The sequence below is a fragment of the Cydia splendana genome, chromosome 20, assembly GCF_910591565.1.
Source record: "Cydia splendana chromosome 20, ilCydSple1.2, whole genome shotgun sequence".
Classification (NCBI taxonomy): domain Eukaryota; kingdom Metazoa; phylum Arthropoda; class Insecta; order Lepidoptera; family Tortricidae; genus Cydia; species Cydia splendana.
Genome location: NC_085979.1, coordinates 5,700,170 through 5,726,443, shown reverse-complemented (window position 1 = coordinate 5,726,443; position 26,274 = coordinate 5,700,170). Strand labels below are relative to the sequence as shown.

The 26,274-nt window shown below is 37.3% G+C and overlaps 1 protein-coding gene and 2 long non-coding RNA genes across 3 annotated transcripts in view; all 3 read right to left on the bottom strand.

The window, feature by feature from the left end:
• The window catches only part of LOC134800869 (uncharacterized), a 417,476-nt gene that overhangs the window by 334,196 nt on the left and 57,006 nt on the right, over positions 1–26,274 (bottom strand). The gene's annotated exons all lie outside the window — the stretch shown is intronic.
• Positions 1–26,274, bottom strand: part of LOC134800726 (uncharacterized) — a 100,389-nt gene that overhangs the window by 61,412 nt on the left and 12,703 nt on the right. The window contains exons 2-4 of the mRNA XM_063773248.1: positions 16,778–17,866; positions 15,952–16,158; positions 15,302–15,464 (exon numbers count right to left, since the gene is read on the bottom strand). Of these exons, the coding sequence (XP_063629318.1) occupies positions 15,302–15,464; positions 15,952–16,158; positions 16,778–17,852 (1,445 nt within the window). The 5' untranslated portion in view covers positions 17,853–17,866. The remainder of the gene's footprint in view (positions 1–15,301; positions 15,465–15,951; positions 16,159–16,777; positions 17,867–26,274) is intronic.
• On the bottom strand, positions 55–804 carry LOC134800906 (uncharacterized). The gene is made up of 2 exons (XR_010145592.1): positions 712–804; positions 55–557 (listed from the first exon to the last, which is right to left on the bottom strand). It is a non-coding gene; the product is annotated as an uncharacterized LOC134800906 (long non-coding RNA).

The following is a 26,274-nucleotide window of genomic DNA, read 5'->3' as shown; positions in this document are numbered from 1 at the left end:
CATAGTAATTTCACCACATACCAAGTATTGTTAAGGAAAACAATAGTTAACACAATTAACATAATTTAATTTCATTTTATTACACAGCACATTTGTTGTAAACATGAAGCACCAGAAATTTCAATGCAGTAGCATATTTAGTATATTAAAGTTGAAACGCAACACTCAATTTCACAGCTTATTGATAATAATTTATTTAGGAAGGTCAATGCCAATCAGGAGCTCATCCTAGGTCCAAGCAGCTGTGGAAGCGGTGTCGGCATTTTGTTTTTCAGAGCTCTCCGCATAGCCGCAGGGGAACCAGTTTATTATAGAAGTATGGTCTGGCAGTAGTGTCCGGCAAGCTTCTTGTGGTGTTTCATAGTGATTTAAACTTCTGAAAGATTGAAGATATTCTTCTTTGGCGTGCTAGCGCATTCAGTTCCAGAACAATTGACATCATTTAATTTTCAAAATTAGCAATTCCTGTGATCTGGCTGTCCAGTTGTAGAAATGGCTGGATGTTTTTTGTTTTTGTAGTGGTAATATATCCAAAGTCAGCACGGTTTTGATGTAATCTGTAACAATTTCACTTAAATTTTGAGGTATGCAATACATTTTTGGTTAGTTTATTTCATTTGGCTTTGCAATGACATTTAGCGTTTATTTTGAAGGGAGAGGGATAATCGTGTGAAATAAGATGTCTCCTGATCTCATAATTTAGTGTTTTACCTGTATTTTTGGTAGTTTTCGATTAACTCTGAGTCGAGTTTTGAGTCGCTGAAATCGACATTTATTTAGCGGTTTCGAGTTTTTAATGGTACTTACGACTTGTGTTTCATATTAAATGGTAATTTTCCAAATTAGAATGGTATTTACAACCAAAGTTTTACTTTTGTGATTTAGTTTAATGTGCAAAGTAATTTTTTTAATGCATAAAATTGTTTTTTTTTTAAAACAGAGACGTCTCTAGGGTGCGTTCGGAAACGCGTAATTTTTAGTAATGTTTTCTTTATTTCGTAACGAGTTCGGCGTTTAAAAAAACGCTGGTTTTTTATTAAAATGTGATTTTGAAATTTGTTTGAATATTGATATTTATTTAGTTAAATACAATATAGTTATTTTGGTTTAGAACGTTACGAGATTTGGTTTTAGTCAGGTTTTAGTACTCAAATTTAATGACATAAATTAATTTGAAGTAGTTTTTTTAATTCGGCCAAAATTTTAGTTTAAAATTTCGTTTTGAGATTTGGCGGTAATTTCGAATAAGGCTCGTGGCATGTTTTGGATTTTGACACAAGTTTTTGGTAGGTTTTCAATGAGGTGGTATTTTCCAAGGCCTCGCCTACACAAGAACGTTTAGTTTCACGGTTGTCTCGTTTGGAGTGTTGGGTATGATGGTAAAATATCCAATCACGACTTTATGCACGGTACGTGGTGAACAGCACTGACTGTATTCACTACTAATTTTGTTTGGGGATGGAAGAACGGGATTTGAAATGCGTGAAGTATGGTAGGGGCGACAGATGAGATATGAAAGGTATGGTAAAGTGTGTGAAGTATATTTGGGGCGAAACAACTTGCTCACTTTTTAAGGTCAGAGCGAGTCCTTAACATGGCAAATTTGGATTTCGGTAGTAGGTTTCGAGTGCTTACCACACTCGAGCACGGTTTTGTGCAATTTTGCGTATTTGTGGCTACGCTTTTGGTCGGTATGGGGTTCATACCCAGCAGTTACCATTTTTGAGGGGCTGTTTTAAATTGGGTTCTTGCTTTTTTGGACATATCGACCGCGGTACCCCTTTTGGTTTGGTACCTCTTTTTATCGTGTTGACGATCCAATGTGCCATTTTTAAAGGCGTTGGAACGGCACACGGTGTCTCCGCCACCTTTTTACGCCTGCTACCGCAATGCAAGTCAGCCAAATGGTTGAAGTTTTTTAGATTTAGTGTGGTTTTAGAGTTTTGGGGAGTTATCCTTGGACGCACGACCCCTCGTCTTGTACCAGTCGTCGTGCCGCCAAGGACGACAAACCACTCAACTGCCTATGTACCTACCTCGTTTTGTTTAGGTATACCATATTTTCATATTTTTTGGTATGGTTTTTTTTGATTCCGGAGAGTTGGGGGGGACAGGTGTACCTCACCAACTCAAAGGGCCGTTTTGGATTTTTTAGGGTTCTTTAATGATTGTTGTCTACCTGAAGGGTTGGGACAAACCTTAGTGTCCTCAACCGGTAGGGTTGCAACGAAGGTTTTAGTTGAAGGCTTATAGTTAGTGGACTATAGGTCTCATTTCGCCCGGTCTAGCTGAGTTTTTTGAGGAATGCTGAACATCGGTCCTGGCGGTTGGTTTTGGCTTTCTCAGCACAACAAGCTTTTATCGCGTTGTACTGGGAAGGCCAACAGTTTGTTTACGGGTTGGAAGGATAGACGGAGGTTTTTTTCTATGTGCAGCGCAGTTGGCCGCATAGTTTTTTTTTACCTTCCGTGGTGTTGACGTGGGTTCGAGATGTTGTTTAGATTTTTTTGTTCGGTCAGAACAGCAGTTTGTTTAGATTGATTAACGTTTGTATGATTTCACTTTTAGATTTTGGGTAGTTTGTTTGAGCATTTTTGGTAAGTTTGAATCTCGAAGTTGCGTCAGACCTTTTGTTGAGATTCTAGGTTTTCTAGATCAGTTTTTTGAGTAGATTAGTTTTCTGGCCCTCAATTTGTGTTAGTGGTGCAAGTCGCTGAGGACAGCGAGCGGTTCACCTACGTTGAACCTTAAAATCGGGGAGGGGGGTATTGTAACGTAGACATTTTCTTAAATTTTAAATTAATATTTTTGGGTTGAATTCCTTTTCTTATTTCGATGATTTTAACAATATCCCAAACTAACTCGATTGGTTGCACTTATTTGCATAATCTGTTGCATTCAGATGCACCTCTTTATGCTTATCTGTTGTCGGGGTTGTCATACGAGTAAAAATAATTAAAACTTGAGATATTTAGGTTGTCACTCCAGGAAAAGTTTGTATGATTGAGATATGTTTTTTAGGTAAGAGAGAATTTAGATGTTAAATAAAACATAGGAATTACAGACTCCAAAAAGGGGGCTCTGAAATGAAACTTTATTAGATTTATTGATAAAATATATTTCTTAGGCTCAGGAGTGAATTGTTAAATAAATCAGTCAGAATTTTCGTAGGATTTGTGTCTTCAAGGGATTGGCACCCTACTTTTGTTTTGGCCTTTTGTACTCAACATATGAGGAGGTCATTTTGAGATGACATGCACTTTTGATGTGTGGACCCCTCCGGGGACGCACGCTCGCATGAGTACTATTTGTGGTGAGACCACACATTCGCCATGTTGGTCGAAATGCTGGAAGCAGCTCGAGTCCTTCGGTGTGCTCCACTGAGTAAGTACAAATGAAATTTAGGTGTGATCAACTCCACAATGGCGCGAAACGTTGTGGGTTCGTCCTTAACCAGGTTTTTGGTTCTTTACAGAGTTGACTCCTGCTCGAGGGTTGGGAGTGCTCCGCCAGAAGTCCTAACAGCTTCCAGTGCGGTGAGCTAAATTTCCAATTGTTTCATATTTTCTTTAGCGGCCATTAAGGCGTCGGCTAATGTATCCATTTCTCGGTTTACAGGAGCCGGGAGCTTGTGAACTTTTTTTTTTTTTTGGAAGAGCTTGTGAATTTTTTTGGAAGAGCTTTCGATTTCTTTTGAAGATGTTTAGAAGTGGTAAAATGAGGCTGTGGGATCTGTACCACGCCATCTGCAGCGGCCGGCTCCAACCAGGTTAGCGGCCAGCTTCCCGGGGAAAGGCGAGTACGCCCCCGCTGCTGCAGTTCCAGCAGCAGTTTTTGGAGGTCGGTCTGTTGCATAACTTTTGAGTGGCATTCGCCACCAACTACAAATTTAAAATGGTTAGTTATAATTTAATTTTATTCAGTTTGAAGTTTTGAAAGTTCTGGTGCATAAAACTTAGGTATTTCGAAATTTAGTTTTTAGTTTTTAATTAATGGGTGTAATCCCTGATAACTAGAACCTGTGAAGCGACCCAGCTTACCACTGAGCATTTGACAGTAAATGATTAGATTAATAAAGTTTGTTAGATATAAATTTGTTTAATTGTTTCTCCTCCTAGCTTTCCTGCAGCAAGGTTTCCATTTAGTCTATTTAATTTAATTTTTGATTTAATTTTGTTTTGTTAACATGGCTGTTTCCATTTTCCACAAGCCGGAGCTTTTCTTTTATTTATTTTACCCCCTTTCAAAACAGCCGTGTTACAAAGGTAATTTTGGTCATTTTTCTGGCCATCCGATCTTCTCCCTGTAATTTATGTCGAGTATTGTGATAAAACTGTGGTTGTTTTTGTGATTCAGTTGATGTCCAATTTCGTTTTGAAGGTTTATCTTTAAATTAATCCAATCAAAACAGACCTAGGACTGCTGTAGACCGATTTCCGATCTTTACCCTTGCAGGTAAAGATCGGATAGCAACAATCCGACCTTTACCCATTTAAAATTCAGCAGTGATTGTCAAACTTTGTTTTTTTATGACTGCAAGAACTCTGTTTTTATCGTAATTATTTCGTTCCTTTATTTTTATTCGAGGACGGTAATTCAAAAGGAAGAGATATTAGCAGTGTACGTCGCTATATATGTATGAATGTATTACTTAGGAAATTGTTTCTATTGACATATCACACTTTGAGAGCCACAGATTTACCAAATTTTCGTATATGGGTCAAGATCGGATGCAAAAATGCAAAGTTTTAAACATTTGATGAGAACTTTTAAGTTTCCAGCTATTCGTGGCTGAAATTCATATACGTTGGAGGAGGTTAAACATCGGATATACTGTTTTAGATACCTTGTTATCTGAGCATTAGAACAGGTTTTTTTTCGCCATCCGATGTTCTCCCGGGATGACAAATTCATCGTTACCCTCGAATAAAAATATGTCTCATCTTTACACTCGAATAAAACTGAAACCGTTAAACATTGAAGGTTGCCAATATTCAGGCTTAAACTTCGGTTATTATTTAACGATTTGCACCATATTTCTAGCTGACACGTACTGAGCTCGAGAAAAAAAATATTTCGCGAGGTCTCCCAATTAGTCCCAATTCCGTCCGGTATTACCCCAACATACCTTACGGAACCCTAAAAAAGCGGCATCTACAGGTTAAAGTTAACGAAAATATATATATATTATACTTATTTTTTTTTTTTCATTTTAATAATGACAAATATTTTTGTACTATTTCAACTACCCCATATTTCTGAAACGATATTATGTTAATAACAATTAAGGAGTTACAATGGCGAGTTGAAGTTTTGAGATAGTCAAATCTTGAACTTTAATAAAGTAAACTAGAACTTGGCACCCATATATAACTCAATTATTTTTCCGGCGAAGTCAACAACGACGAATATTCTTAATATTCAACTTGGCTCTCATTTCACATTTATGTTTTTGATGGGATTATAATTACAGAAGCCGAAATACGGAGAGGGCACTGGATGGCGGCCAGAGAGCGATATACTTACCATTGCATGCCAATAGAGACTGAATAGCACAGATATAGGAAGGAAGGAGATCGGACATGCCCGGCGATTAATATTGAATACGCCTGTCGCAAGTTCTTGAACACACACAAAGCACCAGTAATTATAAAGATAACGCACGCACACACCTAAAGTACACACAGTTAGTTATTTCGTTTTTAGCGTTTAGTTAGTATTATATGCTCTGAGCTGAATAGGTACTCCTGAGGAGAGCTAGTGGCCTAGCGGTAAGCGCGTGCGACTTTCAATCTGGAGGTTGCGGGTTCGAATTCGAACCCCGGCTCGTACCAATGAGTTTTTCGGAATTTATGTACGAAATATCACATTTGATATTTACCAGTCGCTTTTCGGTGAAGGGAAACATCGTGAGGTAACCAGGCAAATCCCAATAAGGCCTAGTTTACCCAGTAACCCAGATGGTTGGAAGGTCAGATGGCAGTCGCTTTCGTAAAAACGAATTCCTACGCCAATTCTTGGGATTAGTTGCCAAGCGGACCCCAGGCCGTGGCAAATGCCGGGACAACGCGAGGAAGATGATGAGAGACTGAATACTCCAAATATGATAACAGAATTCCTAGGTATACCTACACATTTTTGGGCCTACAAGGTTATAGGTACACGTGGTGATAACACGAATAAACACGTAGGTGTAAAGCTTCCTGACAACAGGGGCTCAAAATTTGCTAAGCTAAATTAAGCTTTGTCAAATTGACATAGAGTCGAAACCTAATTGAGGCATATGCGCTTCGTGAAAGACCCTGGTCGTCAGGAGGATAGATAATTCTTAAAATTCTTAGTGATATGAATAAAATTAAAGAGTCTCAAGCATTGCTTGCATTTCTAGTTTTATATTCGCAATTAATATTGGTATTTTGTTTAGGAATTTGTAATCACGTGTATTTTTTGATATATAAACGGAGCCTAACCTTTATTTATCATTATTTTAAAGTTTTTTCTGCTTATACCGGAAGATATTAACCAATCATGCACTACTTGTGTATGCTCACTCTGCTGATTGCTTCTGCAAAGGCATTTACAAATAATTTAAACCATCTTTTGCAAAATTTAGACCTGTCTCAGACGGATTTGAGTTCAGTAGATGAGAAATGGATTGAACAACCGCTAGATCACTTTGATTCAAATGAGAAAAGAACAATCAAAATGAGGTACTTCGAGAATCTACAATTCTGGCAGCCGAATGCACCAATCTTCGTATTCATTGGCGGCGAAGGGAAACTGGATCCTAGGTGGATAGCAGACTGTGACCTAATATTGACAGTTAAAATGGCGAAAGAAACGCATGGTGCTCTCTTTGCTACAGAACATAGATATTATGGTAAGAGTTTGCCAGATATTCCACAAGATAATACGATTGAATACTTTAAGTTTCTGAGTTCTCATCAAGCGCTGGAAGACCTGGCAAGTTTTATAAAAATGCTGAAATCGAACTCTAAGTACAAGTCATCAAAGGTGGTTGTGGTGGGTGGATCGTATCCGGGAAATCTTGCGGCTTGGCTGAGAGAACTACATCCTGAGCTGGTGGACGCAGCCCTCGCCAGCAGTGCTCCTGTCCTAGCCAAAAAAGACTTTAAAGAATACCTAAACACTGTTCGTTACACATTCGGTAAATACGGGACTTATGGCTGCCTGGATAAAATCGAAAAGAGGTTTAAAACTGATGAAGATTTATTGAAGACGCCAGAAGGAAGAGAAAAACTGAAGAAAAAATACCATATATGCCCAGAAAATGATATGACGGTGTTAGAAAATCAACAAATGTTCTTTTCTTGGCTTGAGTACGGTAAGCTGAAGGAAATTTCACAATATGGTTTGCCTTATCAAGTTAAGGTCTGGTGCAGAGAAAGTAGACATATCCAGCGTGAAATTAAGCCTATTTGGCAGGGTGATTGTAATAACGTTGACTTTAAATCTTATGATTGGACCAAGGATGCATGGTGTCATCAATTTTGCACAGAATTTGGATATCTGCAAACTACGTCATCAGAGAAACAGCCTTTTGTTCACTGGAATCCAGTAGAGTTTTATTTAAAGTTCTGCAAAGGTTTTGCTAAAGGAGATATTGAAAAGGCATTGGATGAAGGGATAGCGAAAACAAACAAAAGATACGGAGGGTTAAAGCCAAATGTAACCAAGGTAGTGTTCACTCATGGCGATATGGATCCTTGGCACACTCTTGGGGTGCTTCAAGACTTAGGGCCTGACGCGCCGGTCATAATGACAAACGGGACCTCACATTGCGGGGTCGTGGTTGCTTTGAATGGTGAACCAGTTAAAATGAAAGAAGATCGAAAACACGTTAAAGAGCTTATTCTGAAATGGATTTCCCAATAACCTGAGATTCTCATTAAATCGTAACGCGATGATAATGGTGTCTTATTTTGTTATTTTTCCCTATTTTTTTAGGTCAAAAGTGACGTTTGAGAAATGTCACTATCGACTCTGATAGATCAGTATCGTATCGGTGTGACATCTTATAAGTATTGTTCGAATTGGGTTGCTAATGCGCAAAATGTTCAAATTGATAAACAAAACCAAGTTTGAAAAACTCGCGCGACTAGTACATGTTGATGTCAACTTAGCCAGTCTTCTCCGAGACAACGCCGTCCTTGAAACGTCGGAGGTAAATTTAAAAATTTAATAATGGTAGGTACATTATTAAGTATTTAATAATGCGTGAATTCACTTATGCAACCACGGACGCCGATGTCGGATATTACTCTGATTTCTTAATGATCGATTCCATTCTAGAACAACTATTTTAACTATGGAATTCATTTCACGTGTGTTAATAACTGAAACTGATTATAATTACTTGAAATTATGACGTATGATTCAAAAACAAAACATCGTTCGTCATTTTGTCCGTACTTCCCCTTGATTGTTGAAAGTTCACTCAATGACGTTTTTGAGAAAAAGCTTATTCAATTTGCTTTTTCTGTCTTTCTTTCATATATCGGAGCGGCCATGGTGCTCAAAAATATCTGAACATATAGATGAAACAAGCAAACTTAGGTATTCAGTTCGCTGTTAGTACAGTCGCTGTCAGATATATCGGAACGGCCATGGGGTTCAAAAATATCTCATGAAAGAAGCTTTGTTCAGATATTTGTAAACACCTTGGTCGCTCCGATATATCTGATGGCGACTATAGCGATATATACCTATAGTCTGTATCTTTAGGTATTTAAATAAAAGTAAACAAACAATTTGTAGATTTTCACATTTATTGGTTAACCAACCAAATACAAAACCGCCTGGATCAGTCACTGAACGACCTGACTTTAGCCTACATTATTTGATCACGTAATGTATTCATCTACTCGTCTGTTCGAGATCCTAAAAACGGTGAAAAATAGAGATAATACTACTAAAAAGACGTGTGATACCTCATTAGATTCGTCATGATGCCTCGAAAAATGTATCCGAAGCGTGTATTAGCACACAAAAAATATCTAAAGTTATAAGCAAAAAAAGCGGAAAAAAGTAGATATCTTTTATTTCCCCAATATCTCAAAAAGTATTCATATTTAAGAAACGAAAATTAAAATAATTAAAGAGGAGGATATTTCCAATAAAACATTCCATACTTACAGAACTGTATCTCCATTATTTATACTTTTTATTCATAGCTGAACACAGCCCTCCGCGCTCCATTTTTGGGAAACGCGCGCGGCGTTAAAAAGCAGTTACGTTACATTAAATATAATTTTAAAGGTATTATATTTATTAATACTTTTTGAGATATTGGGGAAATAAAAAATAACTACTTTTCCCCCCCTTTTTTGTTTATAACTTTTGATATTTTTTGTGTACTAATACACGCTTCGAATACATTTTTCTAGGAATCATGACGAATCTAATGAGGTATCACACGTATTTTTAGAAGTATTATCTCTCACCTCTCTATTTTTCACCGTTTTCAGGATCTCGAACAGACTATACCCTCAACTGGCTTATGGAGCCATTTGAGGGGAGATTTTGTTTACTTTGATTTAAAGACCTAAAGTTACAGACTATAGTTGGCACCATTCCAATCTCTATAACTGTATCTGTCGGTCTAGCATGAGTTGCGTTCTCGCGCGCGACTCCATACATCTAGCGCGACTTCAAGTATGGACTCGCTCGCGCGAACGCTACTTATGCTAGACCGCTAGCTTGTTCGCTCTTTAGCGATAAGAACGCCTGTTGTCTGCCTCTACATTTAATCAATTGTTTTTTTCTTTTGTATCTTTTTACTGAGGTGTGCCAATAAAGAGTATTCTATCAGTCTATCTATCTATCTATCTGTATCTAGTTAGCAACTAGTCATTATATAACCTTACGGAATTACGGATGTTATCCAACGGTTCCGTCCGGATTTCCACCATAATTGTCCGTCTGTCTGTCCGTGCAATTATCTATAGGATTTCCTTGACGGAGCTAAATATGTTGTTGTTTGAGGCTTAAGTGTTTTTTGTAAATGCTAATCAATTATATTACCTCGGGTGACCCTAGGGCTGGCTCATTCCTAGGTCAACGAATAAGCATAGCGATCCAGCGGGGTAATGTAGCCAGCCTAATGGGCATCCTTGCGCAGGGCACAGACTTGGGGGATCTTTCATAGATGGGTATTTTTTCTATTGTTGTTTAATTTTTAAGTAGGTTTATGTTAGTTTAGTTTTGTAGGAAGTTTTAATTTTAGTAGTATTCTGGTATTACCTTTCTGTGTAACATCATAGTATGCTGTGCCGAGGGTTACTAATTACTACGGCGATAGATGTCTTCATAAACGCCTTCCCTACATACTCAACAGCCTGCCCTCTGACATCAGACAGGAAGCCAATAAAGTAAAATTTGGTAAATAGTTGCGTAGTTACCTCGTAAATCGCGTTTAGTAATTGTTGAGCATTATTAGTAATGACAGATGTAAACTATTTTGTAATATAAGAGAGTAGAGACTGCACGATCCCACAGTCAAACCGTGTAAACTGTTTTGTGGGACACTGTACTTGTATAAGCTGTATATTTTTATGTTAATAAATAAATAAATAAAATAATAAATATTGGATATTATATTAAAGGTTAAATTATCACTAATATCTGTGAATATCCACCATATTTTGCATGCCTACTAGTATAAGGTATTGAGATTATCTGGACACAATACTATTGACTCTGCCATCTTAAGTGCCTATCTGTATATAATATTAAGCAAAATAAACGCACCTACCTAAATGTTCTCTAACAAATTAATATGCATAACATGTGATAATATTGAAATAAACCCATTTCATTACATTTCATTTCAATGTCAATATTATGTATTTTTATTAATTTTACGACAATTGTAAACAAACAACAAAAATTACGTTAGTTGTAAATATTTTCTAACAAAATAATAGAGTCGGACCAAAAAAAGTCCGCAGCGGATTTGATAGCCCACGCAGTGCAAGTGTCATTTATACGTCATCATTTCACAGAAGTTTGACGTTTAAAATAACACTTTCACTGCGTGGGCTATCAAATCCGCTGCAGACTATTCTTGGTCTGACAAAATTTTAATCAAAATTTCACTCTAGAAAATTTTTTTTTGTTTATAATAATTATAATACGCCATAAGTGGAAGTTTCCTTTCCTTCTTTACTTCTCTGTGCTACTGTAGGATAGGTACAGTCACCTGCAATAATATTTTACACAGCGAACGCCGCAAAAATATCTCACACGATCTTATTTGTAGAGCCAATAAGAGCGTGTCACATATTATTGCGGGCTTCGAAGAGTACCATATTATTAAATAAATAAATAAATAAATAAATAAATATTATAGGACATTTATACACAAATTGACTAAGCCCCACGGTAAGCTCAAGAAGGCTTGTGTTGTGGGTACTCAGACAACGATATATATAATATATAAATACTTAAATACATAGAAAACAACCATGACTCAGGAACAAATATCTGTATCATCATACAAATAAATGCCCTTACCAGGATTCGAACCCGGGACCATCGGCTTCATAGGCAGGGTCACTACCCACTAGGCCAGACCGGTCGTCAAATTATTGCAGACTGTACTTATTGTTTGGCGCATCCTTTTGCATTGTGACGGACATTTTATCAACACTTAAATCTATATTCCATACATTTGCCAATATAAATCCATTCCTAGCTTGACATGTTACTACCAAAGGGAATTTAATATAGAGGCATATTGTCAAAGTAAATTTTTAATCACAGTAAATTTACTGCCATCTTTCGACACAGGATTAAAACTTTTAGAACGCCATTTGACTTGTTAGGACTGTTAAAATTGTTAAATATCTAACGGTGCCGGTGTCGCCATCTCACGAGTATAGGCCAAAGGTGTGGCGCCATTTTTTCGAGCATACATTTTTCTTGATTTTCGGAAGTACATTTTTTTCTTAGACTTACGACCCGATTCGAACTTTAAGATACGTCAGTTAATAAATCTAGAAACGATATGGAAAAAACGTTTTTGTTTGAAACAACGTCACATTTGACACTGACAATACTGACATATCTAATCCATATACTAATTATCATTTCTTTGATTGGCAACTTTAAGAAAGGGACAGATCGATTTAAGCCTCTCACTCGGCACGTTTTTCTCATTCCTCCTTGTCAATCAAAAACAAACTGTGTAATGATAGTAACAGAGAATCACATTATTTATTGAACATTAAGCAAATAAATAAAAATATTGTATGAAAACTTATACACTAAAATATCGTTTCTAGACATATTAACTGACGTAAGTTCGAATCGGGCAGTTAATATTTATCTTATACGGAGTTATATGCTTATAGCTTTGTAACTACTATATTAACAAAGGTTCGAATTATAATCGATCATTAGGTAACAAGCATCCGACTGCGTCGTCCGCGGTTGCCACATGCGTTTAACCCTACAATTATCATACGCGTTCATCCAATACCTTGTTAGCAACATCTTTGCCAACTTTGCATACATAAAGGAATACATTGTATTTTTTATAGTTTAATTGCACATAGGAACACTGTACAATCGCCATCAGATACATGACTTCCTAAGTATGCATTTGTTTACGATTAAAATCTAATGTAAACAAACGGGTCTACCGCGATATTATTTCATTATTTTTACCTTAAATTCCGACGTTACAGCTGAGTTGCACCAGCGCGGTAGACCCGTTTTTGTAATTAAGTATATGTACAAAACGCGAGAGTTTAAGGTGTTATAAAATCTAATGGCCCAGCGCTGGACCAGCGAGATGACCATGCGATGGTTGAGAGCACGCACTATGGAATGGGCCACGTGTAGATGCGAACGCACCATCGTTGGCCCACCTTTGACAGACGAAAAACCGACACCGCGTGGCCATCCAATCACCATCCCGCCGCACCATAAGCCATCCGACTCCGACACCACTACCCTCTCTACACGCTAGCCCATCTCAGTCTCAGTGGGCCTGTACGATGGCCCATCGTGTGGAAGAGCCATCAAAATATTCGAAAGGGCTCGCCCTTCAAGTCCATAAAAACAAACATTGCAATATACGCTTACAAATTGACGGTAAAAACATGATAGTTGCCAAATACTTGCATTATATTTGGTAAATGCAATCACTGGCATTAATTTGAGGAGGCTTCGTTTAAGAGCCCCAAAAGTGATACTTGACACTACGTACACTTATGTGGTTAGAGTTAGACCAGAAAAAGTCTGCAGAGATTTTGACAGCACAAGCAGTGCCAGTGTTATTTATACGTCATAATTTCATAGAGGATTGACGTTTAAAATAACACCTGCACTGCGTGTGCTGTCAAGATCTCTGCAGACTTTTCTTGGTCTAACTCTAGTACTTGACGATAAAAATATTATTTTATTGATAAAGATTTACTTTTCACATCACCTATTCGAAAAAGGGCTTTTTCCTGCTAGGAGGGATCAAAATAGCACTTTTCTTCCCTGCTTCTTCACTACTTTTTTATACTGAAAATGAAAGTGAAAATGATTTCCTCATCGGTGATGTGAAAAGCAGTATGCGTCACATCAGTCACATGGTAGTAAAATTATTTCCACCGTGGGCGTTAGCACTTGAATCTCTCACTACGCTCGGGATTATATTTTAGAATTCATGAAGAAATTCAAATGCAACAATTTTAACGTACATAACAATTTACACAAATCTTACGCATAGAGTTAGACCAAGAAAAGTCTGCAGCGATTTTGATACGCAGTGCAAGTGTAATTTAAGTATACAATAACACTTGCACTGCGTGTGCTATCAAAGTCGCTGCAGACTTTTCTTGGTCTAACTCTAGTATAATTCCTACTTATTAAAGTCGGTTTTTCCTTTGTTATAAAATACCATACTTAACACAGTCCTATGTATGTTAAGCTCATTAACAGTTAACCTTTTCTTTGTGTATATAAAAATGCCAAGTGTGAAATCGAATGCGTGACCCCAAAGCAGACAATGAGACATTTTTTAGGCACTACCTTGCCTATTGCCGGTAGGCTTCTAAAAACGAGATTTGTTGCAATTCCAATGAGACCGCGCGTTTAGGGTGTGAACTTAATATTAAACGTAGCGATAAATTTAATAGAAGTTTAACTTAAGCAAAATTAACGTAGGAACATATTATAAGGAGCTCAAAACCGTAGCTGAAATGAACTTAAAGATGGCGCATGCGCGACCATCCACCCAAATCGAGCTTATTTTTTTTACTATACAATAGTAGTACAATAAGTTTAAAAAGTGTTTATGAATTGAATCTCGGCTTGAAGAAGGCTGTATTGTCAGGCTACATTTTAATATCTAATAAAAACCACCACCACCACCACCAGAGATAGTAATACAGATAGTAAAACTAATCGATTAGCAGTACTAGATTCTTCTAAATTTACTTAGTAGTTCTGCTAAGCTCAAAAACCACTTTCAAGTACGTAAATCATTATTGATTCTTTTGGGTCTAAGGTTTTGGCTACTATCAAAAATAAAAAATAAATGGTTTTAATACCATTTCATGCATGGGTATTTAGGAATACTTGTTTTTTATAAACTCAGAAAATATTCGATAAAGACTAGTTATAAAGTAGTGTGGCCAAATGTAGCATGTTGCCCGCTACACCGCTCCCGCTACACGCTCCGCTAAACGCGTCACTAACTCCGCTCCCTAATGCACGTTCACACGATTGTAGTGCGACAATGGAATAGTTAGTGCACAAATAATAGAAATAGTTTGTAAACTTGCAAAAAAATTATAAGGTCGTGAACCGCACTGTATTGCGCTAAGAATTATAATTTATTCAGTGGGTTTCGTCAACTTTTCTACTTATCGCTATAGAGCGTGATAGGGGCAAATATATTTTCTCTGTATCTCTGCTAAGTTGCTTCCTCTCTGGATTCTATTCCCTCCCTAGTCCCTATTCTGTACGCCGAGTCCTTAGGCATCATTCGCACGAGTGCTTTTTCAACGCGCTAAATTCTATTTAACGGCCAACGCTTAAAGTCGAAAATCCAACAACGTTTGATAAAAAGTACCACCGCCATCGTGTGAATAAATACACGTGTATCCATTTGTGTCATTCAAATGCTTTTTTAACGCGCGTTGTAAAAGCGCTCGTACAAATGAGACCTTCCTGTCTTGTAGTGTCCGATCGCCGAAACATTTCGGCCAAAATCTTTTAGTTTTCGGTTTCTGGGAGCCGAACTGAATTAGGCCTCTTAAATTTTCTAAAACACGAAACATACCTGGTGAAGAGTCCAGTATTGGTGAGGCCGTACTTGCTGTCACCAGATAAAATGAAGATCTTGCAAGCGTCATGCTCGCGGCAGCAGGTGTCGGTGTAGAAGAAGAGGCCTAGATCCCTGGAACGGGCCTGGGCTGAGTGGCCGTCGCCGCACCAGAGAGTACCTGTTAACAAATAAATAATAAACACAAATAAATAATCTGGGACAGCATCCACGACCGAATCGGCGACATTGGCAACACTAGACACTCCTGAAGCCAGAATTATCACAAAGCCTCTCTGTCATAATTTAGGCAACCTGTCGATGGTACATATTTACAATGATTTCTTTGGTCTTCGGCATACTCTTCCTTTTAAGATCTACGTGACGATTTGTTAGTTTTGTTACACTATTTTAACATCCAATCCAAATACCTAGTTGGCACTCTGTCTAAACACGACAGAATCACATCGTTGGAAACATTTAAGACTAAGACATAGACATAACCTATCCGGCTACGACCGACATTGCAACATTAGCACCATTTGACACCCCTGAAGACAGACTCCCTACGAAGCCTCTATCGATATAATTCATGAACTTGATGTCACTGGTTTGATTCTAGTGGGACTGAGGCATTTCTTAAATCTGTAATAACGCTTAAAACTTACCCGGGTAAATAGCCTGCACTCTATCCTTGAAAGCGTCCACGACCGAATTTGCAACATTAGCAACACTGGACACCCCTGAAGCCAGACTGCCGACGAAGCCCCTATCGTTGTCCAAAGAGCCGATGTCACGGGCGCCCGCCATGAGCTGGCTCAGCGGACGGCTCAGGCCGGAGGAGATGGACTTGAGGATGCCACGGCCGAATTGACCTGAGAAAGGAAATTAGAACAAAAAAGATGATTTTATCATGTGATTATGCATTTATGGACCAAGAGAGAAGAACGAAATGGTGATTACTCAGCCGACAAGAACCGGGCTCTTAAAATTGTAATGATAATTATAGGTAAGTACCTACTAGAGTCAGACCAAGAAAAGTCTGCAGCGGATTTGATTGCCCACGCAGTGCAAGTGTTACTTATACGTCATCATTTCATAGAACTTTTGACATTTAAAATAACACTTGCACTGCGTGGGGTATCAAATCCGCTGCTGACTTTTCTTGGTCCGACTTTATTAAAGAATGTTAAATATGTAGGTATAATTGAAATACTGATCTTAAAAGGCCACAAAACACAGCGAGCCAGCGAGTGAATCTTAGTAAGCGGGATTTTAATTATGAATGCAATCACTGCATTTAGCATCGACATTTTTTACTCGAAATTGCACTTAAGCTCTGTGGTATTTTTTGTGGCTTCATTCGTTATGTAAAAACAACCGATAAGTTCTGGTCCATAAAGTGACAATCAGAAGTATGCACCGTTTTCCTAATTTAAAAATGGCTATTAACATTTGACACAAAAACTTTATAAAAATTAATTGATTTCTTACCTAACCCACCATTCTCCTCCCGACTCCTCAGCCTTTCTGCTTCTAGCGCTTCATTTTGCTTCTGGATTCTCTTAAATAAGTCATAAATCCCTTTTGGGACCACTCTTTCAGCTACGCTACCCACTACGCTCTCCACCACACTCCCAGCGAATCCAAATAGAACTGACACCACATCTGTGTTCGGAGCTTTTGTTGGTATTACATCTTTACTGTCATAATAATCTTCTGGAACCTCTCCACTATCTAAATCTACTGTTGTAAATTCTAAACCGTCATCTGTAGTTGTGATTTCATCAGATCTGTTAACTATATGTATTTGTTTGCTTGAATTGGTGTTTAAAATTTCTATTGTAGTGTTTTCTGTTATAGGTTTAGAAGTAGTCAATATTTCTGGCTTTTTGACCGATTTGGTTTTATTTATTACTTCATCTTTCTCTTTTTCTTCTAGTGTATGAGTTTGGTTAATCTTTACTCTTTCTACAGGATTAACTGTAGTTTCATGTTCATCTATTATTTTTAATGATGTTATATTGCTTTTGATATTATCTTCTGGAATATCTGTAGTATAATAATCAGTTGTACTTTCAGGTGATTGAGTTGAAGGCAGCGTAACAGGCTGTTGAACTTCAACGATTGGAGTTACTTTCTCTGTCGTAGACAAAGGGATCACAGTCAAATCTGGTTCTATAGTACTTTCTACTATGCTTACTAAATAATTCTCCGTTGTCGTTACTAATTCTAAAGGTATTACATCTAATTCTGAAGCTGTTGTTTTAGCTGTAGCTTCTGTGGTTTCTTTAATAGTTACAGTTTTATTCTTATTTATATTAATATAATCATTATTTACAATAGTATATCTATTAGATTCTTTATCATAGTCATCATGCCAAGGCACTGTGCCATATTTTCTGTCTTTATCAATATATTGGCTGTCGAAATCGATGATATTATTATCGAAATCTGTTTCGGTGGTCTGTTTGTCAGTATATTCGATGTTTTTTGCTGTAACTACTGTAGAGTAGAGCAATATGGCACCGATGAGATAGATCATCTTTCGGCGTACTCGGTGGTACATCTTCGGAATTCCATCTGTAACAATAAAAAACATTTTCATTGTAAGAATTTGTCATACATTTCTTGAAATGCGAGGTAAATACTGACTGTAAAACATTGCAACTGAAATCGAAATTGACGCTTTTAAATATTTATCATTCAAAATCACCATTAACAGTCTATTCTTCCAGCCAACATAAGAAAACAACTCGAAATGCACCAGCTATAGTTTTATGGATGACTCACGCTAGACCGGGCCGGAATCGGGCCGGAGCTTCCGACGCTTTGTTTTCTATGGGAAGCACCATGTGATCACCGATCAGCCATCATAGAAAATGACATGTCGGACGCCTTGGCCCGGTCTAGCGTGAGTCATCCTTTATACACATAAGCTAAGGTAAACGTACTAGTGCTCGACATGCTAATACAAATACAAATACAAATATTTTATTAATAACAAAAAGTTACAAGTCGTGTTGTGATATTGGGTACATTCTGTACATTATGTCTTGTAAATTACGATTATAAAATCACAAATTGTGTAGGTACTTAATTATTCATTATAAAAATCACTGTAAAAAACTAAATTTATTAGATTAATAATAATATTATTAAATGTTAGTATGTCTCACAGCAGTTTAAATTCGAATGTTATTTATGTCATAATAGGTAGGTTAAAGTATTCTACATAATCGTAGAACACTTCGCTCGTGAGCCACTTTTTTAATTTGTACTTAAAGCCCGCGTTTCTGACATTATCGGGTAAGCGATTGTAAACAGACGGTCCCGCGCAGTATACAGATCGCTGGGACTTAATGCCCAATAGATGACACCTTGCTGTCACCTCTATTGACAATGACTTAAGTTTCAAGATGACATATACTGGGAACTCGTCGAGCACCAGTACGTTAACTTATTACGCGTTAAGTACCTACGTTTTAAACTTAATTCGGTCGTATAATAAGTTAATATCATATATTTTATTCGAAATCCAAATCAATGTTAAGCAGCGTTGCGTGTAAAGCATCGGTCTTATTACTTAATAAATGGCACAAAAGGTCACTCAATTTCAAGATAAGTATCATACATATATGTAAAGTCAGTAAAAGTAGAACGCGAAAAATCACCGAAGCGACAAGGAATTGCAGTAAAATATGCCTCAATGTGTTAAGAGTCACACGTGCCTGCCACCAAAAAGGCGTTCTTATACAATCTAAGTTACGCCCTCATTTTGAAATGGAATTCATAAATTATATGAGAAATTGTTAAACAAAAAAAAATACGTGAGAAGTTTTGGATACAAAACTCCAATATCATTATCATCTAAATATTCTAAATCATCATCATTTATAATCATTATCATTTCTAGTAACGAAAACTGGTACAGTCAGGTGTAAAAATATGGGTGCACAAATCATTTCAAAAATATGTCCCATAGCTCTTATATCAGTGAATTAAGAACTATGGGACATATTTTTGAATAAGTTGGCTACACCCATATTTTTGCAGTTGACTGTACCTACTAGATTTCGTTGTTAAAAATTGTTAAACAAAGAAAATAGTTTTGGATGTAAAATATCTACATACTTGCTCTAATTTTTATTTCATCACACTTGCTCGAAAAAGACCTATTTCATGCAGTACACTGAAGGACAAAGGCCTATATGGTTCCCGAGGGAGTTATGGATTGTGAAAAAAGCTTTAACTAAAGTTATAGCTTATTATTTAATATTTTTGTTTATGTATATATATATTTAATTTGATTAATGTAATAGCCGTTTTAAAATATTTTTAGATTAAGGCCAAGAAAAGTTTGCGGCAATTTGATAGCTTACGCAGTGCAAGTGTTATTTAATACGTCATAATTTCATAGAAGTTTGACGTTTAAAATAACACTTGCACTGCGTGGGCTATCAAAATCTCTGCAGACTTTTCTTGGTCTAACTTTACAAAATTTTTAACCGTGGAGCTGAATGCCGAAGGTCTGTGTCTTCGATGCTTAACCTATCCAAAAATGACAATATGGCGGATGAATGTTTGAAATGTCACCGTATTTAAGAATTATTTCGCTTAAACTTTAGTTTTTTCTTCGCAAGTGTGATGAAAAACATTGTGCGTAACTCCGGGGGTAAGAATATTGTAAGCTCGAGTCTTTGATTCCGACGCTCGCTATAAACATATAGTTACATAATTATGTTAATTAAGTGCTCATGTCAAATTTCATGTAATATCAGTAAGACATTTAAAAATGAGAGCGTAATCATCGATTGTATAACGGAGAGATTCATATGACTCTTAAACTGTCCAAGGTACCTAACTATTGTTTTTTCGTCATTTTTTGTAGAATACGTGAAGTTACATGTATAGCGAAGTCGCTTAGAACCTTTATCGCGTGTTTTATGTTAAGTAACCGCGAGTTGCAGGTTACGATAAATCTTCGATTACGGATTACCGTGGGTTACGTTTTGTTATGTGTAGGTACTTATGATTGGTTGCCAAGTAAGTTTAGTCATACAGAAAAAAATACATAGTACTCACTCCATACAACAGTTTTAGTACCAAAACGACTATTATTTTCGTAGTCGACAGCTAGCATCGAGTATAAAGGAATTATCAGTACTGCTACTCGATAATAGATGTTCCGACGACCGAAAAGTCTAATGCTCAACAATTTTCAGCTAATATTATGACCGGATTAACCGGAACTCTATTTTCAACTCCTTCTGCTTTTAATATTAGTTGTAAATTATTGTTCAATACAATTTTAGTAAGTCGCGACACTAGAGAACTCTAGTATCAAGTAGCGGTACTGACAATTCCGCTACTCGATGCTAGATGTCGACTGTGAAAATAATAGTCGTTTTGGTATCAAAACTGATGTATGGAGTGAGCACTCTATTCTTACTATGTTTCTCTATGGTTTAGTAAAATCGCCATCAGATATATCGGAGGGGCGAAGGTGATCACAAATATCTGTACACGCCTCTATTGTCATGACGTTAGAGTGCTTGTTCAGATATATTTGAGCACCTCGGCCGCGCCGATATATCTGATGGCGACTGGTAACTGTCTAACCACTAAATGTTATGTCAGTTATACTTATGTGTTTGAGTTATCAAGTGGTTAGGTTAGTAATGTCTAACCACTAAAGGTAATACTCGTACACGGATAGAAATGAAAAGTTTGAAGCTTGTATAATGCATGTTTACGTCTGCTCGTTCAATAACTATTAAATTAAAATTTAAAAAAATATTTTACGTATTGTGCCAAAAGATAGCAATTTTATACCAATATTACCTTAAATCATTTTGGAGTATAATTAAACTGCTAGATCGTTTTTTATTAAACAAAGCCACCGAAAGGAAACGCTTTCACTTAAAAATTCGCATCGAAATCGGTCCATCCGTGAGAGCTACGATGGGTCAGACAGACACACAGACAGATATTGGCGTCAATTATATAACAAACCTTCTTTTTTGCGTCGGGTTAACACATATGAACACTGAAAACGGATCAGTCATGCATAGGTACAATCAATTTCACAGGAGCACGAGTTACTTGCACTTAATTACTTCATTCAGAAGAGCATTCATATCGCATGTCCGAGTATAATTTAATTGTTTATTGTAGCGCTAACTTTCGACATGCAGTAGGTAATTATGAAATTATAAAATAGAGAAAAGTAATTAAAAACAGGTATTTAATATTATAATACAATGATATATTTTTGCTATCCCTAGGTACTAATATTATAAATGCGAAGTAACTATGTCTTATTGTTGCCTCTTTTACGCTTAAACCGCTGATCGGATTTAGAGACTAATTTAGAGAAATCGACACGAGTTGCGAATTACCTTTTCGCACGTGTATTGTACAACGTTTTTCAATACATATGGCCCTTTAAATTTTTGACATAAATAGATAGGCACGTATTGTCCTTAATCCCGCCCTAGGGCCGTAAAGTAGCACCATGTGTACTGTAAAAATAGTTTGAGGCCTGAGGAATATTAGGATATTAATTTATTATGCTATGTCCATCCTCGGGCCTCAAATTATCATCATCATCTCACGCAGAAGAAGGCTTTGGCAAGCGTGGCTCACTCCGCGATTTCGTCGCAACACTACAAGTACATGTGGCCCACACCAATTTTGGTGTCTAGCAGTAGTAGTTCTCTCGTAATATACGCGTTTTGTTAGAGAACCTGCTGTACTATTACTAAATAATAAATTAAAGAATACATTTTATTCTGTGGCTATGGGCAAAAGCCAATAATAATTCATAGAAAATTTAAATTTCCTATCGTTATTTCAGCCCGGAAAAAGGAGCTGGTTTTATTGGCAGTCGACATAATATATCTTAGAGGATATTACCAACGGAGACGCCATGTCTATAATTTTCGGTACAAAATAGTCTGCCGTTTTTTGCGGGGGAGGGGCACATCAAATGTATACGTAACGTAAACATAGCCATGTCAGATAAACGTCAGTCCATACATGTGGTTGACATGTCGTTGACCATTGGCCGCCTATTTTCGACAGAGGGGAACGCCTGTTAATGACCACTCCGTTGGTTATATTCTCTAAGTAATATATAGATTAAATTCATTACCTAAATATTATCTGTTGCGAATAAAAATGCCAAATATACCAAATATCATCTTAAATCAATCTTCTTCTTCCTCACGTTATCCCGGCATTTTGCCACGGCTCATGGGAGCCTGGGGTCCGCTTGACAACTAATCCCGAGAATTGACGTAAGCACTAGTTTTTACAAAAGCGACTGCCATCTGACCTTCCAACCCAAAGGAGAAACTAGGCCCTATTGGGATTAGTCCGGTTTCATCATCTAAAATCTATCATGGGTATATTAGAAATAAATATCGTAAACTCAACTTATTAATTTCTCATCTCAAACAACCTGTTTACAAGTATAAAGCATAAAGAGATGCAAACCGCAAACGCAAGTAACGGCTGTTAACCTCGAAACGGCAATAACAAACGAAAGGGACAGTATGCTTGAGAAACTGAGCTTACCGGTACACTATTAACATCATATCGGTACGGTACAGCCAGCAGATGTACCATATAAAGCAGCGGTCGGCAACAAGCGGCCCTCTCGAACCTCTCGCTCGCGGCCCCTTTGGCTATTTTGTATGTAAAATTGTCAAATATTAACAAAAGTGCGGCCCGCGTCAACTTCCTTAATTACTATGTGGCCCTTGACTGCTAAAAGGTTGCCGACCGCTGGTATAAAGGACGACTTACGCTATACCTAGTCTGTATCTTTAGGTATTTTAATAAAAGTAAACAAAATCTACCCTCAAATGGCTCCTTAAGCCAATTGAGGGTAGATGAAAACATTACACGATCAAATAATGTAGGTTAAAGTCAGGTCGTTCAGTGACTGATCCAGGCGGTTTTGTATTTGGTTGGTCAACCAATAATTGTTATAACTACCCGATCATTTACAAATTGTTTGTTTACTTTTTATTTAAATACCTAACGGCTCGGCCACGACATCGAGCGACTACGGCGGGAGCGATAACCATAGGTTGGAGCGTGACACAGCGATCAGACCTTTCACTCCAACCTATGGTTATCGCTCCCGCCGTCGCAAGTCGCTCGATGTCGTGGCAAAGCCGTAAAGATTCAGAGTGTAGACCGGGCCGTGCGCGGGCCGAGGCATCCGACATGTCATTTTCTATGACGGCTGATCGGTGATCACGTGGTGCTTTCCATAGAAAACGAGGCGCTGGAAGCTCCGACCCGGCCCTGGCCCGGTCTAGCGTGAGTCATCCCTTACGGAAGGTGTACCTATAACATGTACCTATAGCACAGAATAAATAATAGTACTAGGTACAGAAGACTCACTCTCTAACAAAATGCGTCTGTTAGGATCAGGACAGATATGGCCGCTAGGTGGCGACAGCGCCACGCGCGGCTTATGGCTAGCCACCAAAATTGGTGTGGAACGGATGTACTTTTAGCTACCTGTAGCAAAGCGACGAAATCGCGGAGTGAGCCACACCTGCCTATAGCGAAATAATAATCGAGAACGGGTTCGTTAAAAATGTGTTTTTCGTTATTGTGACGATTAATATCGCGGTGCATGTTCGTGTGATTTAAGATTTATAAAGAAAACAAGCTGAACTTACTGAGGATTCACTTAAAAAAAAACCCCGGCGGCGCGGTCCGACAGTCTTGTCCGACATGTCGGACGACACGGAATTTTAATTTCTCACTGTCCGGCCACTCGGACTATAAGGAATTTTGTATTCCACATAGTTTTCTATCGAACCACGAGGTAGGTACTCTAAAATTCCACTTAGTTCGACGGTTCAACCGTGAGCAATTTTCAATATCGTCTGTTTTAGTTAATCTTAACACCCTTAGTGGGGTTTTAATGCTTTTTTTTTATATGTCGATATGTCGGACGTAACTGTCGTACCACACGGCCGGAGGGGTTAAAGGGTTTTTTTATATGTACCTAAGATATGTCGGACGTAACTGTGGTACCACACGGCCGGAGGGGTTAAAACGAGAGCAATACATAACCAGTTCAACACACGCGTTATACTGTTGCGTGACAGCAAAGTATAGATCACTATACCTAATGATCATTATGATCTACGCTACACTCGTGAGCAGAGGTCAATACCGTCATTAAGGATGACATAATATCATGGCTAAAGTGTACACGACAATGACATGATAAATGAGACTAACGTAGTATACCCTATAATGGACGTGGAACCGGTAATGGGACAAAAAACCACAAATCCTCTAAAATAAGTGTCTAAAAGTAGTTTATAAACGCTAGCTATATTTTATCATAAATAAGAGTCCTAGAGCTGTTTCAGATTGAATTTATATTAAATTCGGTTATATTTTAAGAAATTGGTGTCAACCCAAAAGTGGATTGTCACTGAAAAAAAATATACTAAGAATTCTTAACAACTTCGCTAAAAGAGGTGAGTTAATTTATTAAATTTTAATTAATTAATACTTGATAAAAATTAGAATGTGTTTTGTTATTTGCATTTACCATGAGATAAGGTATACAACACACTATGTTGTGACTCCACAGATGTAAAAAAAATAGTGGTATTTGGCCCAATCCCATTATAGGAGCTGTAAAACTGCATACCTCCTATGATGGAACAATTTACATAATGATGCTTGCCATGCCATAATTTCATGTTTTAAACAATACAGAAGTAAAATGTAGTTACGAAATATGTCAACCAGGAGGTACCTATGCTCGGACTTCGGATAAATTAATATCGTTTTTCCAAACTTTTATTTATCTTGCCCTGTGTTAGTTAGTGTGGGTCAAATCTTGGTAGCTGAATTTGACCCGCTTTCCGATTTCCGATTGATTTGAAATTTTGTATACGTAATTAAATATGCAAATCGGATGATAATGCAATATTATGATTTAACATGGACCTGATCTGATGATGGAGACAGGAGGTGGACATGGGAACATATTAGAATTGTCTCGGTGGGTCTAATACAATAATAATTGGCTGTGGAAAGCAAAATACATTCAGCGATAAAAGCTTATACCAAAAAATGATTTTTTTGCCATAACTTATTCCCTATTTCAATATTTTATACTGATAAAGCAATGTCTATTATAGGGGGCCCATTACTAGTTCCACGTCCATTACCGGGGTTCCATTACTGGAGCTTTGGTGTCCATGACTGGAGAAAAAAAACATACTTTTAATTTGTTAAGTATGTGGAAACTCATTACAGTATCTTTGATACAACACGCCTGAAACATGAAAGACGGATAGGACATTCATCTTTTAGCACGCTAAGCGGTAGACCATTTACATGTATCAGGGAAATATCACAAATACTCCAAATTTCCTCTTAAATGTCCCATGACTGGTGCTGTTACCTTACCTATTCTGATTATACACGATGATTTTTAATCGTTGATCAAGAGTGGAAAAATATTAATATCTAGCCCAAATTAAACTTATTAGGCTAGGTCTCACGCAATTATCTCATTGTTTAATTAATTAAAAGTTAAAACATAATTAAAACTAATAACCACAAATACATGGTTATCCTACATGAAGTAACTACGATACGTCAAGTGCCATCGATATGGCGGGAAATTTGACGGATCTATGACGTTGTTGCATATGACAATGACAAGTTATTACTCATAAATCATCAATTGCCATTAAGTTTGTAAAGAGGTACTCATAGATACCGATTAGAAGAGTAACAAGGATTTTAGGATAAAATTGATCTCAAAATTAAAATTATGTTAATTAATTAAGAAAACAAGTTTCTTTCCATGTAATTACGACTTCAACGTGATCTACATCAATTACTGAGTTAGAAAAAATGTTCCTGATCACCGATTAAAAATCATCGTGTATAAAGTTATTCGAATTATACCGTCGTTAGTCATACTAATATAG